Source organism: Zootoca vivipara, chromosome 4, assembly GCF_965207765.1.
Source record: "Zootoca vivipara chromosome 4, rZooViv2.hap1.1, whole genome shotgun sequence".
NCBI classification, from domain to species: Eukaryota; Metazoa; Chordata; class Lepidosauria; order Squamata; family Lacertidae; genus Zootoca; species Zootoca vivipara.
This window is the reverse complement of record NC_142587.1, coordinates 29,307,620-29,324,604: the sequence shown is the minus strand read 5'-3', so window position 1 is coordinate 29,324,604 and position 16,985 is coordinate 29,307,620. Positions and strand designations below refer to the sequence as shown.

Here is a 16,985-nt window from a genome sequence, read left to right as displayed (position 1 = left end):
CTTCTTACACCTCTCCTGGTAACAGTGCCAAGCTGGCTTCCCTTTTCAATTAGCTGCAGATTTCCATGGGAGCTGTCAGAACTGAGAAAATCTTTTTTGGAAATTTGGAATAAAATGAACTTGTCTTTGTTAGGAAGAATATCAGTTATTAAGATGAATGTACTGTAAAAATGTTGTTTTTATTCCAAGCAATCCTGGTAACTAGCAATATGGGATGCTTCAAAGATAAGGATATTTCAAAATTTGTATGACGGGACAGAAGCCATGAATAAAGTATACATTAGTAACAGATATTAAAGGTAGAGGTGGCTTCTCCCTGCCAGATCTGAAATTATATTACGTAGCCTCCTGTTTTTGCTGGATCCAGGAATGGATAAAATTTTAAAATACATATTTATTAGATTTGGAAGGCCCTGACAATAGATTTGGCTGGCATGTGTACTTATGGTATGAAAAGGCAAGAGTACCTCAAAGCTTTTGAAATCATATTGTAAGGAAAGCAATTTTTAAACTTTGGGAAAAATATAAAGGATTATTAGAACAAAAAACACCATGGTGGTTTTCTCTATTACAGGCAATATCAGGTGGGAAAATAAATATGGACACTAAATGGGCTACATATAGACAGTTCTTAATTGAATCAGAAAGCCAATTAAAATTGAAAGAATTTAACAAAGTTAGAGAGAATTTAACAGGTTGGTTACAATATTTTCAATAAAATGAAATATTCCGTATGACATTTCAACTTTTCAGAGAGAAATAGAAAATGATACTAAGTTAATATAAAAAATGTATAATCTGCTGCTGGAATGGGAAACGAAAGATGAAGATGTTAAATCAGTTATCATTAAATGGGCACAAGATGTGGGACACAATATTCAAATGGAGGGATGGGATAAACTATGGTAGAATGAGGTAAAATTTGAGTGGACAGGTGGGGTCCCCCCAAACCCCGGTGACCCGCGAGCGGAATAATGACTCAAGACAACGTGCTATGGAATTAAAATTGGCCACAACTTTATCAAGTTTGAGATGTAGGGAGACCTTGGCTCACACATTGGCTGTTTAACCTTCCCAGCCAAGCTAAAATAAGGCCAGACAGGCTTCCGGTCCGTCGCGCTGAGGAAAGAGGACACAGGGACTTTGCGCTCTGAAGTCCCTGGCCTCTCGGAGGGGGGGGAAGTCCGCAGAGCGAGCGGACTCCCCACAAAAGCAACGGGTAGAGAGTCCCGGTGACTTACGACCCAGCAGCTGCTCCGTTCCGCGAATCCTCTGTCAGTGTTTTGAAATAATATGCCGAAGCTTCTGACCTGCTTTGCCTGGCACAAAAGACTCCACGAAGAGTGTCCTTGTAGAGTATATTCTGCTTTTATTCTTAAAAGTCTTTAACTGCAGAACGACAGACATCAACACCACCAGCTTTCTCCAACCAACCAACCAAAGAACCCGACCAACCAACTAACATCCAGCAAACACCACTAACATATATACAGGTATTAGGTGAAATTAGGTGAAATTAGGTGAAAGGTTGCATGAGTCACTGCAGGCTGCTGACTCATGCTGACCCAGCTCCCCAGCATTAAAGAAACAGCGGCCAATTTTTAGCCGTGACACCCCTTCTGTTTCTTTAAATGCAAAAACTCCAACAGAAAAACAAAACATACATATACTATATACATAAACCCAGTTTTGTCATCAATTCCTAATGACATGTTGCTGGCAAAGGCTTAGTAAACAAATCAGCAATATTATCTTGTGATTGACAATACTCCAATTTGATTAACCCATTCTGTACACAATCTCTAACATTTGCATAACGGATGGCAATATGTTTTGATGTGGATTTCATTATTTCCGAGCCCGCTAATGCAATGCATGATTGACTATCTTCATACACTTGGATAGGCAAATCTACTTTACAATCTAGATCTTTTAGAATCTGTATAAACCACACGATTTCATTTCATGCTAGCGACAGGCTCCCATATTCTGCGTCACAGGATGAAGTTGCTACAAATCCTTGTTTCTTCGAACGCCATCCAATTATGGAATTGGCAAACAGCACAACCATTCCACTTGTAGATTTTCTGGTAGTTACACAGCTCCCCCAGTTTGCATCAACAAATACTTCTAGCCTCTCATCTTGTGTACTAGATATCTTTAAACATACACTTGCTGTCCCCTTTAGATATCGGATAAGCCTTTTCAAACCACACCAATCAACAGTACTGGGTTTAGATACACGTTGGCTCAGAACATTTGTAGCACATGCAATGTCTGGCCTTGACCACTGGCTTAAATACAGCAATGATCCTATTTTTGAGTGATACAACTCAGGCTGATCAAATTCATCACCACATACTATCTTTGTGAAATCTGGTATCATGGGAGTTTGAACTGGTTTGCAGTTTTCCATACCAAACTGCTCTATCAGATGATTAATTTTCTCTTTCTGGCTCAATAGAAAGCTTCCATCAGCTTCTCGCCTTACTTCTACTCCCAAGTAATTGCTTACAGGCCCCAAGGCTTTAAGCTTAAACCTCTTTTCCAGCTGACTAGTGAGCTTCTGGATTTCATCTGTGGAACTCCCTGCTACAAGCAAATCATCTACAAAGACTAAGAGCATTAGATATTTGTCGCCTGTCCCCTTGGTGTACAGGCAAGGATCAGCCACACTCTTTTTAAAAACTAGTTTTACAAGGGCTTGATTTAAACACTGGTTCCAAGATCTTCCACTTTGTTTGAGTCCATAAACAGCCTTTTTTAAACGCCAGACTGCACCATTTCTCTCTTCAAAACCTGGGGGTTGTTTCATTAACACTTCATGGTCTAAATTTGCATGCAAATATGCAGCATCAACATCAAAATGGTGGACTGCTAGTTTTCTTACAGCAGCAATGGAAAGCATTAAACGAAAAGTTTCACTCTTTAAAGTGGGAGAAAACACTTCATCATAGCTCTCCCCTTTAATCTGAGTGAACCCTCTGGCTACTAATCTGGCTCTGAAACGTGGCTCTCCAGATGCAAGGGTTTTTCTTTTGTAGACCCACTTGCATGACACCACTCTGCCACCAGGTGGCGGCACTATGACCTCAAACACTTTGTTACGTTTAAAAGAGTCCATTTCTTCTTTCATAGCTTGTTGCCACAAAGCACGTTCCCCAGGGGGTAAGTTTAAGACTTCATTATAACTTTGTGGCTCTACAGAATTCATATTACATGCTCTCACTCCTAGGGTCAAACGCTGAGGAGGTACACCCTTGTTTGAACGCTGAGAACGTCTAGGCAAAACTACTTCTTCCTGCTCACTTATCTCTGGCTCTTCTTCCTCTACCTCTGGAGAAGAAGTATCATCTATTGTCACATCTTTTGGGGAAATCTGTGCCTCCTCCTCATCCTGCTCCTGTGTTGCCAATGGCTGAGAAGAAGCCTCCTCTCTTACTTGCAGGGGCAGTAGGCAATCTGGATTCGCGTGGATCATGGTCCACCTGTCCTGGTCAGCGAAATCTGCGCTTCGTGACAAAACCACGCGTCCTGGGCGTAAATTGAAACGCCACCCTTTGCCATAGGACTGATATCCCACAAAACGCAGTCTCTGTGCTCTAGCACCCCCTTTTTGGCGCTGAGCTTTGGGGATATTTACATGTGCCCAAGAACCCCAATTATGGAGCATAGTCCACTCTGGTTCTTTCCCAAACAACACACGATAAGGAATATCCTTTATAGAGCTAGACCAGGTTCTATTAATCAGGAAGTTCGCTGTGAGGAAAGCTGCACCCCACAGCCTATGGTTATGACCTAATCCTGCATCCACTAGCAGACAGTCCTTTACTGATTGTATTGCAGCCCCACGTCTTTCACACAGACCATTTTCTGCAGGACTATAAGGGTTAGTTAAACGATGAGTGATCCCCTTACGTCTCAACCATGCCCCAAACTGTTTATTCAAAAATTCCCCGCCCCTATCTGTTTGCAACTGCACAACAGGACGATTGAAGAGCCTTTCAGCTTGGGCAACCCATTCTCTGAATGTGGGAAAACACTCTGATTTCTGTTTTAGCAAAAACAGCCAACTAAAACGTGATTTATCATCTATCACCAGAAAAGCATATCTGGCGCCCCCTTCAGTCTTCTGTGGAAAAGGGCCTATCACGTCACAATGGACAAGTTCTAAAACCTCTTTAGATACTCTGTCACTTTTAGAAGCCACAGGCTTCCTCTTAGATTTGGCCATTTTGCATACATTGCAGTCTAAGAAACAGTTAGAGCTTTTTACTTTTAGGTTCTTGCACACCTTTTGCATCTCTGAAAGCACACGAAAATTTGCATGACCCAGTTTCCTATGTAGTTCATGTATACACCCCTTATGAACTGGCAAATTCTCTTGAACCACCTGGGCTGCTTTAACAGGCTTGTCTTGCATTACATACAGCCCATTTTCTATCTTTGCATGGCCACATACCTGAGTTCCATTCTTTATCAGACAACCATCCTGCGTGAACTCAACACTATACCCTGCTTTAATCAAACAACTTACAGACAGTAAACAGTAGTCCAAACTGCTTACAAACAGAGTCTCTGGCAGAGTAGTGTTCAAACACTGCAGGAAACATGTTCCCTGGCCATTAATCTTGCTTTTATGACCATCAGCAAGATAGATAGAGTCTTTTCCATCGACTGGCTTTCCCAGGGTCTTAAAGTCCTTCTGATTGTTGCAGATTATGCTGCTGCTGCCGCCAGAGTCCAGCAACCACGTTCCTCGAGGTATCTTCCTCTCCTCTCGAGAAAATGCAAAACAAACTGAGCAGAACGCGTGTTCTTCTTCCCTGAAGAGAGCCCCTTCTGCTTACGTTTCTGTGTCGATTGCTGTCTCTGCTCCACGTCGTCTCCTGGAAGTCTTGCCCTGCATTGACGCTGGAGATGCCCTGGTTGGTTGCATCTAAAGCACCTCCTCACTGCCATGGCCAAGTCCAAATCTTGACTTTGCTCCTTTGGCAGATTCTGCTGCTGGCCCCCTCGGCTGTAACTCCTCCTCTGTTGGAGTTCAGCCTGTCTATCTGACCTTCTTTCTGCTTCCTCGGTCAATCTTCCAACCACATACTCAAGGGTCAGATCTCTGGGACGCATACTCTCCATGCTGTTAATCACGGGCATCCAGCTATCAGGCAAACTCGAAAGAATAATGTATGTTTGATCAGTTTCATCATAACGCTTACCTCTCTGCTGTAGTTGAAGAAACAGAGATTTCAGCGTTTGAAGATGAGTTGTCAAACTCTCACCTTCTTTCATAACAGTCCTGAACAGCCTTCTGGTCAGAGAAATGATGGTTCCAGCAGTTTCTCTGACATGCACTGCCTTTAATAAATTCCAGCACTCAACGCTGTGGTAGCATTTGCAACATGCAGTAACTGAGAGTTGCTCAAACACAGCATAATTTGGGTACGAGCCCTTTCATCCAGTCGTTTTTTATCAGCAGAGTCCCATCTTGAAACCTCAGTCTCAACACAGTCCCATAGTCCATCTCTCCTTAGCAACAACTCCATTCTTATTGACCAACTCAGCCAGTTGCTTTCTGAGAGAAGTTCAAAAGGAATGCCTCCCCCAATATTTACAACTTGGGAAGACTGGAAACCTGCCATCTCTGCTGGTGCTTGCTGAGCCCCTTCAGAAGGGCCTCCAGCAATCTCTCCAGACTCTCTCTGTAGAGTCTGACTGGATGATCCTGGCTGACACTCACCGGCTTCTAGCTGCTGCCTCTGTTGACCCTCAGGTTCCACCTGGCTCTGCAACCAATGTAGCCGCTCTGTGAGTCGCCTGCTGCGGTCCTGTAGTGAGTCAAGCTGCTCCAGTAGCCAATGCTGGGTGCCTTCTTGCCGCTCCAGCGTCGCTGCAGACAGTTACAGCTTGTCACGACTGCTCCAATGCACAGCCACTGGCTCAATACACCACCAGGACTCACCAGCTCCCTGCTGAGATGCTGTTAGTCGTTTTGCACTCTGCACATGCTCAGAAACACTGGGCCCATAACCTGTCAGTGTTTTGAAATAATATGCCAAAGCTTCTGACCTGCTTTGCCTGGCACAAAAGACTCCACGAAGAGTGTCCTTGCAGAGTATATTCTGCTTTTATTCTTAAAAGTCTTTAACTGCAGAACGACAGACATCAACACCACCAGCTTTCTCCAACCAACCAACCAACCAACCAAAGAACCCGACCAACCAACTAACATCCAGCAAACACCACAAACATATATACAGGTATTAGGTGAAATTAGGTGAAAGGTTGCATGAGTCACTGCAGGCTGCTGACTCATGCTGACCCAGCTCCCCAGCATTAAAGAAACAGCGGCCAATTTTTAGCCGTGACATCCTCCGCTGCCCGAGAGCTCAGTAGAGCGATCGAGAGCCAGCGGAGTGGAGTCGCGCGAGCCATTTTGGGATCCATTTTACCTCCGAGAAGCGAAGCTCCGAGTCTTCACCCGGCAAGCGGCGGATTCTTCCAAAAAAAATAAGAGACTGATACAAAGTAAGTAAAATCTATATTTGGACTTTTAAAAAATTAATCTCGAAAATAGGAGAGATTCTAAAAAAACGGAAGTCGATCTCTTCCTATTGGCTAATTGGGAGGCACATTAAATATCCTCAAGCCGAAAAAGGAAAAAAAAAGTTTTTGGATTGTGAACCCGAAAGAAAGAAAGACTTTTTCAACCCTTCTCAGCTCCCGAGTCCGGCACCCCTTGAGGTTTAGCATTAATAAAGGAAAAGTATTTTGACAGCTGTCAAAAGCTGTCAAAAGCTGCTAAGCTGCTAAAAGACTAAGGAAATTTATTGCGTTACTGTGGAAGTAAAAATTTGGAATTGGGACTGGACTTTTGATGGAGTTAAAGACAAAAGAGAAGATCAGCCAAGATGGAGTCGACCGTGTAAAAGCAAGGAATTTTCCAGCACTCTTTCCCCTCTATCTACTGCCTGTTTGCGGTTAAGAGAACTATGAAAACAAAGTATTCTCAAGCCTTCCAGGTGGCTGTGCTGAATTATCTACAAATATGGGAGGACATTTATAAGGAAAGACAACATCCTAATGTATCATCATTAGAAAAGGAGATTCAAGATCAGGATTTGGATAATTTTGACTTTGATAGTTTTGACTCTGAGACTGAGTATGAGGAGCAACAATTTGAGGACAAAGAAGAAGATGATCTGGACCATAAAAAATACTTGGTGGATGAGACAAAACAAGGATTTGAAAAAGAAGAACAGAGTGATAAGGAGAAAATTGAAATAAAGATCAATGGAAAGAAGGAACCTGGAGGGACTGAAATGGGGAGTTATGTCATTGAGGGAGAGGAAGGGCAGGGGGAGGGGGGATTGGGGGTATGGAGTTGCAAGGGGGAAAGAACTGGTGTGGGGTGAGAATTTTAGCTTAAAGGTTTTTTGGTTCTTGAATGACGGTTTCTGACATCTTGGCTTGCTTAAGGAATGCTGATCCAATTGGGGGAAAAGATATCGGGAGGGGGAAGGGAGAGTGTGAAAAAAATTGACCTTTCTGGAGGGAGGTATAAGAAGGGCTGAGGAAAGAATTTGTGGATTAATATGATGAAGTTTGTGTTTAGATAGGTGTTTGGGTAGAGAGCTGCCTGTATCTCTCTTATTACTCGGTGGCACCCAGTGGCAGGGGGTGCCCGGGGGGGGGAAGGGAGGGGGTAGAGGGAAACCCAGACACAAAAAATGGAACCTTTGAAGTGCTGGGCCCCACGAGTCCCTCTTGTGGCAGAGGAGGGCTCGTGGGAGGCCGGCAAGAAGAAGGAGGTGGATTAAGTTAATAGGGTAAGAATAAGATATTGAATTAGAGTAGAAACCCGCCATAATTAATTAGAGAAGTAAGGAAAATCAGGAGGAAGAGATTTGGGGAAGTCACTATTATAATGTTAAGAAATTAAGATTTGGGAAAATTTAATTTTCTTTTTCTTATTTCTTTTTTTCTTTTTCTTTTTTCTATTTTATTGTTTTGCTGCTTTGTTGCTGTTTTTTGATTGTTATGCTGAAGAATCAGCTGGGGGAAAACCGAGCCCCAGAGAACCTCCATCCCTGTCCTCTCAGTGGCAGGGAGGGGATGAGGGGGGAGGAAGGAGGGGGGAGGTCAAAACCCAGCTAAAAATGGACCCCTTTGGTTCCCAATGCCCACGGGCACTACTGGTGGCAGAAGTGGTCTTGTGGGTGGAGGGAAATTGAAGGGACAGAGTCTACATTGTATGTTATGTTTGTCTTCTTTGTATTAAAACCAATAAAAATTATTTAAAAAATAAAATAAAATAAGGCCAGACATTGAGGTGGAAAATGAGCATTTGGCGCAGAGTTATCCTGCCTTCATTGTAGCTCAAATGTAAACAGTTCCTATCTGCGTTTCTGGCATTTCATTTCCTTCTGACCCACTGCATCCAACTCCCCTTCCTTTGCCCTCCCCAAGCCCCTGTAATTGAGAATCACACCATGTATGTGATAAAATAGACTCTAGTTCAGCTTGTCCACACCTCCCCACGCCTCTGTAATTGAGAATCACACCATGTATATGAAGAAATAGACTCAAGTTCAGCTCATCTTGTGCCGGAATAACAAATATTTGGTCCATTGAGGTACCTCAGGACTCTCTTGGTTTTTGTTTTTTGTTGTTGTTTCTCCTCCGAGCAACTGATTCAGCAAAGCCAATATTAGCTCCTGATAAAGGCTGCAATACTAAACCCAATTAAGTAACTTGGTGGGTGGGGTTGGCTACATGCTATGTAATCCAATGCAGCTGTTTTCTGAGCAGCCATAGGACTGCAGATCACCACATTGTCAACTTGGGAAGTGTGCCTCATATGATTACAGCTGCTACCTGGGAGGAAGCCACATAAAGGTTAGTCTTTTTGCTGCTCCTTTGGCTTGGTCAAGGACGCTGCAGCCTCCTGCTACATTTAGATCTCCCCACCTTTCCTTCAAGGAGTTCAAGGTGACATCCCTAGTTTTCCCCACTTCGACTTTATTCTCACAATAAGGTCATTCTCACAATGAGGTAGGTTTGGATGAGAGTTGGTGAATGGCTCAAGGTGAGCTTCACGCAGAACAATCCTGCTGTTCTGTTTTTGCTGTGTCTCCACAGGTATGTGGTCCCTTGCCCTCAAAGCTTTCTGTTTCTGGATTCTCTGATTCTTAGTATCTCTGTGATTCCATTTCCCTTCTGTGGGAAACTCCTCATTGTTCATTTTCTTTCTCTTGGATTCCCATTGATTCCTTTCTCGTGCTCCTTAACTTTTCTTCTTCAGGCTCTACCTATCCTCGTTCAGCATTACTACTGTACTTGATAAATTTCCCTGAATTTCTCTATATTGTTATTACAAATAATTCATTTTTTGAAGTGATTTCTTTAGTGAGCTTCTTGGGAATTTTTGCCATTCCCTTTTGTTGACTTTGGCACAAAAATGGCTCCTAAAATGTGGCTTGCATGTGACGCTTCTTTGTTAATGTGTTTCTGTATTTTAAGAATATCCAAATGGGCTCACTTCAGCAAGAGAGTTTTCCCTAAACCACCAGCTCTCTTCTGATTAATTTGTTGGATTTTTTGAATAGTCAAGTTACTTTAGAGCCGGTCTATTGTAAATACTGTCTCTTTAAGAGAAACAGGTTCCGGTGTTTCTGTTAATTGCCCACAGGCGTGGACTCTGCTCCTTGTATATAAGGCTCTGCCAGAAAGCCTTCTGTGTCTCTTAGTTAGATCTTTCAGTTTGATTCATCTCATAGTAGATCACTCTCTCAGTTGTTCTCAGTTTAAGAGATTCCTTAGTTGAATCTTAGTATGATTGCTTAGTTATAATGCTGGTTTGCTGTTAATTCTCGGGTAGTTTAATGGGAGTTTTTTGGGAGTTTGTGGGAGGTTTGTAATGTGGGAGAAAGCATTTATCTTTAGTTTAAAGTCTCTTTAGATTCAGTTTGTTTTTCAGTTAAAGAAACCCAACTGTTTGTATTTTCATCTGCATACTTTTACAAGTATGCAGCTAGTAATGGGTTTCATATAAGGGAAATAATACCCTATGCTCTTGGTGGTGTTTTCTTAGCCAGGTCAACTTCTGACTGCATATACTCTGCATGAAGTGTACTTTAAAGGGCCGCTGTAAACTGGGATATATGATTTAGATTAAGCAAGTTTCAATACCCGGTTTTCTCCAATATTATTCTTATTATATATATTTTCCAATATAATTGTCTCCAATAACTTGTTAATTGTGCATTTCCAGACACCAATTGATTTTACCTCACTTGTCATGTTTTGATAGCACTTTTCCCTCACATAGACAAAGCCAATAATTTCCAGTTTCTTCCTTCCTCCTGCACTTGTGAGAAAGAAATGCCTTTCCAATTTTGCCTTTCCCACAACATCTCTGACCTCAGTCATTTGCAAAGTTCATTGGCATTTATCTAGACTTATTTATTGGCAATTCATTTTCAGTGAATTCTGATTAAAAGGGCCACAAGCAGAGCGCTCTTTATTCCAACAACAACTTGCTCATCAGAGGAAGACTGTGAGGTCTCTGACAGACACAGTAAAGAACAATGAATGCGACAGAAGAAGCTGAAGCTCTGAAAATGTTATTTCTCAATCAGCATGCATTTCTAATTCCAAAGGTAAAAGTATTGTCTGCAAAATTTAATACTTGCAAGGAGTTTGAAACTTTCAGCTTGTAAATGGTTGTATAGAATCAGAAATGCCTTTAAATGGCAAAGAAAATATTAGGGTTATAGAGGTCAACCCAGCACCAACAAAGGCAGAAACCTCTGGTGTTGTCACTTGAATGTTTTGATACAAAAATGAGAGGAACTGTGAGTCTATGCATGAGCCCCATAGCACAAGTGGGATACAGCAATAATTTAAAATTAACTTGCTTAAAACTCCTATGTCCTACTTTTATTTCTGCACTTCAAATGGACTTGAACTGCATTATAATCTTTTTGTGTTTCAAAAGAATCTTGTTCCTTTTTGAAAAGTCAATAACTATGGACCATTTTGAACTCTTTCCTTTTGTACTCCATCACCCTTTTTGCATCCAGATTATGTTCACTGCCTCTGATCTTGGTGTATTCGATCTGCTGATGGAATCCAAGGAACCATTGACTTCAGTGACTATTGCCGAACGTCTGGGTACCAGTCCCTTTGGGATGGAGAGACTGCTGGATGCCTGTGTTGGCTACAAGTTCCTGCAAGTGGAGAGGAAGGACAACCAAAGTATTTCTTCTTTATTTGGAAATTTAACCAATACTATAAAGTCAAAATACCATTAGAAAATCAATTTCGGTAAATAACTTTAAACCATCAAGCCAGCAACTGAACAGAATAGCATCCAAATAAGCCTAGGGAAACATCTGAGGTTTGGGAGACATTTGAAGCACATGGAGCTTCCCATATCTCTCTTTGGGGAGCATTCCAGAGAGCAGGTGCTGGACCCAGAAAGGGCTTTCCCCCCAATAGGTTTGCAGATGACAGTCTCCTTTCATGATTGTAAAGGGTGAGATGGAGAGATGGTCTGTTAGTTGTGCTGGTACCTAGTTGTTTACAAATGTCAGTGAGAAAGCTCAGTAGCAAACAGACAGCTAGTGCAGGTCACTAAGCACCAGTGCAGCTCAGGACATTCAGAGTCTGTCTTCCTGACTTAGATGTTAAAATGAAACGAAATTGCCTGCTGTTCATAGATTTCTAATACAGTACTTAGTTCGCTCCAGATCTCAGAATGGCCACTCCTAGTGGCTGCTTTTGGCATTTTCGGCCATGTGGCAGCTTTGCACCCTGAAGTTCCACTGCCAGCATACGTTTTTCTGGAAGAGAAGCTGGAGAGTTTCAGTCTCGGTGTTGCACTTTTTTACATTGAGGGCAGCATGACGTGGAATCCTAGAAATGTGACGTTTGCTCCATTATGCTTGTTTTAAGCATTTTGTCCCTGCAGAACTGGGGAGGGAAAGGGGTTTTGCACAGAGGTGTCAAAACGTTAATCTTTTGTCCCCTTCATTTTAAGCGCTTTATGGAAACACCAACCTTGCCAATCTCTACCTTGGCAAAAGAAGCCCAAAGACTCAGTATTATTCTTTGAAGTTCAATACTGAATTTACTTATATGAGAGCACAACACCTAGCTGATGCTGTGAGGTGAGGAGATTGAAAAAAACTCACAGACGTTACAAATAAACAAACCTGTGATTGGTAGGCACAGCTTTTGACAACAAATGTAATTGTGTGTGTAGTAAACTTTCTTCAATTGTTTGTTGAAGAGACTGAAATTTAATTATGTAGTTACGATGCTCATTCTTTCTTAAACTAAAACAAATATTCTATTTCAGGGAAGGAGAGGCTCAGACGTATAGAATAAATGACATTTCTACAAAAAATTTCTATGAGGCTTTTTACAGGTACAGAAAATTTGTATTGTTCTAGATCTTGTTTCTTTTTAAAGAATGGGCAAAGCTTTCCCTTTGCAATCTGTGTGAAACCTATTGCTAACTTTTCTAGCCAGTGTTGCTTTCTCCCCTCTCTGATAGTTATCTTTAATGATATTGGCAGCTCCCTTACTGCATGCCAGACTTGGAAACCTGGTTCCCCCTCCCCCATTTAAGCATGATGTCTACAATTAGATTCCTTGCTATCAGGTCTTGCATTACACAAACTACATAGGAGGCAACTCCTGGGGGCTGTGGGAGCTTCAGCCCCCACAATAAAATACTTGAGGGGGCAGGTCCCCCCCCCAAGTTGATGTTTTTGAAGTCCCATTCAAATGTTGTGTATGAACTGCATCATGTGATTAGTTATCATGCGATCACTCTATATTTTATTCAAGTTGGCACCCTAACAGACTAGTTGTGAAGACCCTGCCTTGTTTGCCTCCAGTATTTTCCTATGTTGAAGCAGAACTGCTTCCAGTCATAGCAAATAGCCATTTCTGAGTCTTTTCACTGCTTCAGGGCAGTTTCCCACAATCCAGAGGCCAATGTGTGCTCAGACATATCAACAGACATCCCCACTTGCTCACTATGGGGGAATCCTGTACAGGCATTAGAGGCCCTGCCCTTTTTAACAGTTCCTGGAGTGATAGTTGGGGAAATAGTTGAGAAAGAAGGTTTGAAACATGTGGACAGGGGCTACTGATGAAATTCAGCTGCCAATAGGCAGCTTTTGCCATGGCCAAACTTATCCTTGGGCAAAAACCAGTCACTAAAAAAATGGAGTTAAGGAAAAATGTGTAAAGAGAATTCAAAGTTATTTATTGCAATTGAAAACATATCATAAATAGTAGTGCAATATGAGATTGATATATAATATAATATAATATAATATAATATAATATAATATAATATAATATAATATAATATAATATAATATAGCATAATAAAATAAAATAAAATGAAATGAATATAATTATATATGTGTGTATGTGTAAACTAGCAATATCCGTTGGTTTCCACCTTTCACCAAAACCTCTTGAGCGATAGCGATGAAATCTGGACACAGCGTCACATGCCATTATGCGAGTGTTCCTAGCTACATGGGGTATACAAATGTCACACCTGTGCAAGGTAAAACCCTGTTTTAGGGACCTAAAAAGTCACCCAAGAGACCCTGTCGAGCATGCTGGGAAAAGAACCAGGTTACAAAACATCACCCTCTAGTGGCAGATGCACTGGTACTGTAGCTAGAAAACCTTTCCTCTCCACAGCACCTCAGCTCGCTGTTACAAACTAGGCCAAATGGAAGTGGGGATTCGTCTGGGTGGGGGTTGGGGGGAGGAGGGGTCGGGAAATGTCATGGATCAGGACAGGGTGGGGGGAATCATAGGGATGAGCCAGGGGTGGGGGGGAGGAAGGAACGGGATACGTTATGGACCGGGACAGGGTGAGGGGAATCGCAGGGATGAGCCACAGCAACGCGTGACCGGGCCAGCTAGTAATAATATAATATAATATAATATAATATAATATAATATAATATAATATAATATAATATAGTAGCTGACCCGGCCACGCGTTGCTGTGGTTCTTTCCTGTGATCCCCCCACCCCACCCTGTACCGATCCATGACGTATCCTGCTCCTCCTCCCTCCACCCCGGCTCATCCCTGTGTTTCGGTAGGATACCCTTCCCTCTGTTGTCCCTGGGTAGTGTTGGCCCCTCCCCCCTGTATCTCCATACCTTGGCCCCCACCCTTCGAAAAAGAACTGTTTGGTTCTGGGTTCTATTTCCCAGCATGCACTTTTGTCTGAGCCCTCTGTTGTCCCCTCCCCCCTGTATCTCCATACATTGGCCCCTGCGCACGCACCGTGAACATTTCTATATATTTAGATTAAGGATCGGGGGTGATGAGGCGCCCTGGGACCCAGAGAACTACTTAAAGATATATTACTTGAAAAATGAGAAGTCAGTCCACTTCAACCCTTCCTTTTGTATGGGGTCCTGAATGAATGCTTAATAATTCCTCAGGACGACTAGTGATATAGGCTTCTGCCCATCTAATGAATACACCCGGACCCCTCCATGTGTAGCATTATTAAAATCAGTGCCTCCACTGACATGTAGAGGAGCGGGTTTGAAGAGGGGTGGTTTCTCCTCCCCCCTCCTCTAAGTGGTCATATATTGGAAACCACAGCCTGTAGAATTGTTACATTTTTAATAACACATTTGGCCACCAATGGAAACATAGATATGCAATGTTTATCCAGATGGAATTCAGATGGAAGAGTTTGGGCATACTAAACAGCCATTAGCTGAGTTCTTAACAATGTCATGCCACACACAACAGAGTTAGAAGAAGCCTTATTTGTCCAATTCACTGGCACAGATGTGACCACAAGGGAAATGAATTTTGTCAAAGGAAATAAATAAATAAACACTGAGGTTTTGAAATACTGGTGAGATGCACAGCTACAGTAAATGATGTATTATTATTATAATTAGTAGCAGTAGTATTTAGATTTGTGTATGGATTATGGATACATCCCATCATGATCTGTCCACTGGTATCAATGGGAATAAAAGGATGAGGCCAAAGAAGGGAAAGGAAATCCACACACAACTAAAAAACAACAGCATTATGTGGAATATGGCTCCTGTCTATAACTATCCTCTGTTCATAGGTATCTCCTCTGTTAACTGACAATTCAATTTTGAATTACTAGAACAGAGAGCGGCTTGCGAGAATTCATGGAGTTTATGCGTGAGATGTGGAGTCTGTGTGGTCGAGTTGTGTTGAATGCATTTGATCTCTCTCATTTCCCACTCGTTTGTGATGTGGGAGGTAAGTACTATAAATTATCACATGTCTTCCTATGCTGGCATTCCAAAATCATAAGGCTGCTGTTGTAGAACAGGAAACATCCCTCCATCCCATTTTCCCCTGAGCTGTAAGCACTGTCGTCGCCGTCATCATCATCATCATCATCATTTGATCTGTATGCCACCTTTCCACAGTTAAAACAATGGTCAAGGTGGCTTATAATATGAAAAGATTCACAAAATTACAAATATAGCAAAGTAGTAATAGAAATAAATAAAACACATTACTTAATGAAACTGAACAATTTCCACAAAAAAATAAAGATACAAAAAGTTAATATCAGTTAATATCAGTAACAACAGCAAAAACTCCCAACAAAACTTTCCCCCCAAATACCCCAGTTCTTGCTGAGCAGCAGCCGCAGCAGCAGTCTTTAGGAGGACTGTCAGGCCCCACCCTGGGCCAGGTGGAAAGAGGCAGGAACGGGGGCCCTAGGCACTCAGCGGAGGAGTCAGTGGGTTAGGTGGGGAGAAGGGCAATAGATGACTTCAGCTCAAATGAGAGAAGTCTCAATTAGGTCCACTGAAAAGAAGTGTGTTGGCCACGCCTGCCTGGCAAACTCTCATATTCCTCTGGACTGTATTTTCATTGCTCCTGCTAAACAGGATAGAATTGCAGCACAAGGTTTTGCTTTGTGTTGTGCAAGTACAATATTGTCCTCTCACCCCCTAATAACCCATGACCCAAACTCTGAACTATCCCATCCTCAGAACTGCAAAAGTGGCACATACTTACCACTGAATGAAATGACTGGATGTCCACCTATCTGGTGTGCTATCTTAAAGATATGCGCAGGAATTTTGGGGAAAAGCTTTGATATGCACAACATGTTCATTTTCCCCATTTGGTTCTCCCCTTAAGGATGTAGTGGTGCCCTGGCAAAGGAATATATTTCATTGTATCCAAATTCTAAAGTGACCATTTTCGACCTACCTGAAGTAGTGGAAACAGGAAAGAAGCATTTTGTCTCTTCAGAGGAACACCGGATTACTTTTCATGGAGGTAAAATGTTCTTTTATCCTACAAAGGTTCCATCATTTTTCCGCTAACAATGGAATAGAAGACAGCCATGCACTAAGCAGGGATTGAGAATCAGTGACCCTTTAGTTATGGTTGGACTACAACTCCCATCATCCTTGACCATGCTGACTGGGGCTGGTGGGAGCACATACATTGTTGAACTATAGAACTCACTCCCACAGGAGGCAGTGAAGGCCACCAATTTGGATTGGAATTAGGCAAATTCCTGGAGATAAGTCTATAAATGACTACGAGCTGTGATGGTTATGCTCTGCCTCCAGTCTCTGTAAGAATAATAATGATTTCACCATGGAATTCTACTCAATATTGATCCAGATCAGATTCCAGTATATAGTCCTCAGATTAAAAACTTTAACACGTTGCAGGATTTCCAAAAAAATAGACCAGAGGCAATTGTCTTTAATCCAGCAGAGCTTTACTGCTACTGAAGGCAAATGAGCATAATGGTCACAAATCCAATACATTCAGGATTGGCACTGTCCATAAGAAATCCATTTGCAGCAGACTTAACTTAAAATTACAATCAATAACTTATAATAAGCATAACCTTAACATTATATTATACTATGTACAGAACACCACACCAGAGGGAAAAGAGAT

At 42.1% G+C, this 16,985-nt stretch overlaps 1 protein-coding gene across 8 annotated transcripts in view; it reads left to right on the top strand.

Annotated features, from left to right (window-relative positions):
- LOC118085691 (acetylserotonin O-methyltransferase) overlaps nt 1–16,985 on the top strand; it is a 42,800-nt gene that overhangs the window by 9,382 nt on the left and 16,433 nt on the right. Inside the window, exons 1-7 of one of the 8 annotated variants that reach the window (XM_088667622.1) lie at nt 8,807–8,895; nt 10,483–10,658; nt 11,082–11,256; nt 12,041–12,170; nt 12,362–12,430; nt 15,187–15,305; nt 16,206–16,346. In XM_088667622.1, the coding sequence (XP_088523748.1) occupies nt 10,587–10,658; nt 11,082–11,256; nt 12,041–12,170; nt 12,362–12,430; nt 15,187–15,305; nt 16,206–16,346 (706 nt within the window). In that variant the 5' untranslated portion in view covers nt 8,807–8,895; nt 10,483–10,586. Of the gene's footprint in view, nt 1–8,806; nt 9,139–10,482; nt 10,659–11,081; nt 11,257–12,040; nt 12,171–12,361; nt 12,431–15,186; nt 15,306–16,205; nt 16,347–16,985 lie in introns of those variants that run through there. The other 7 variants (XM_088667623.1, XM_088667621.1, XM_088667624.1 and 4 more) reach the window with 7 other exon arrangements.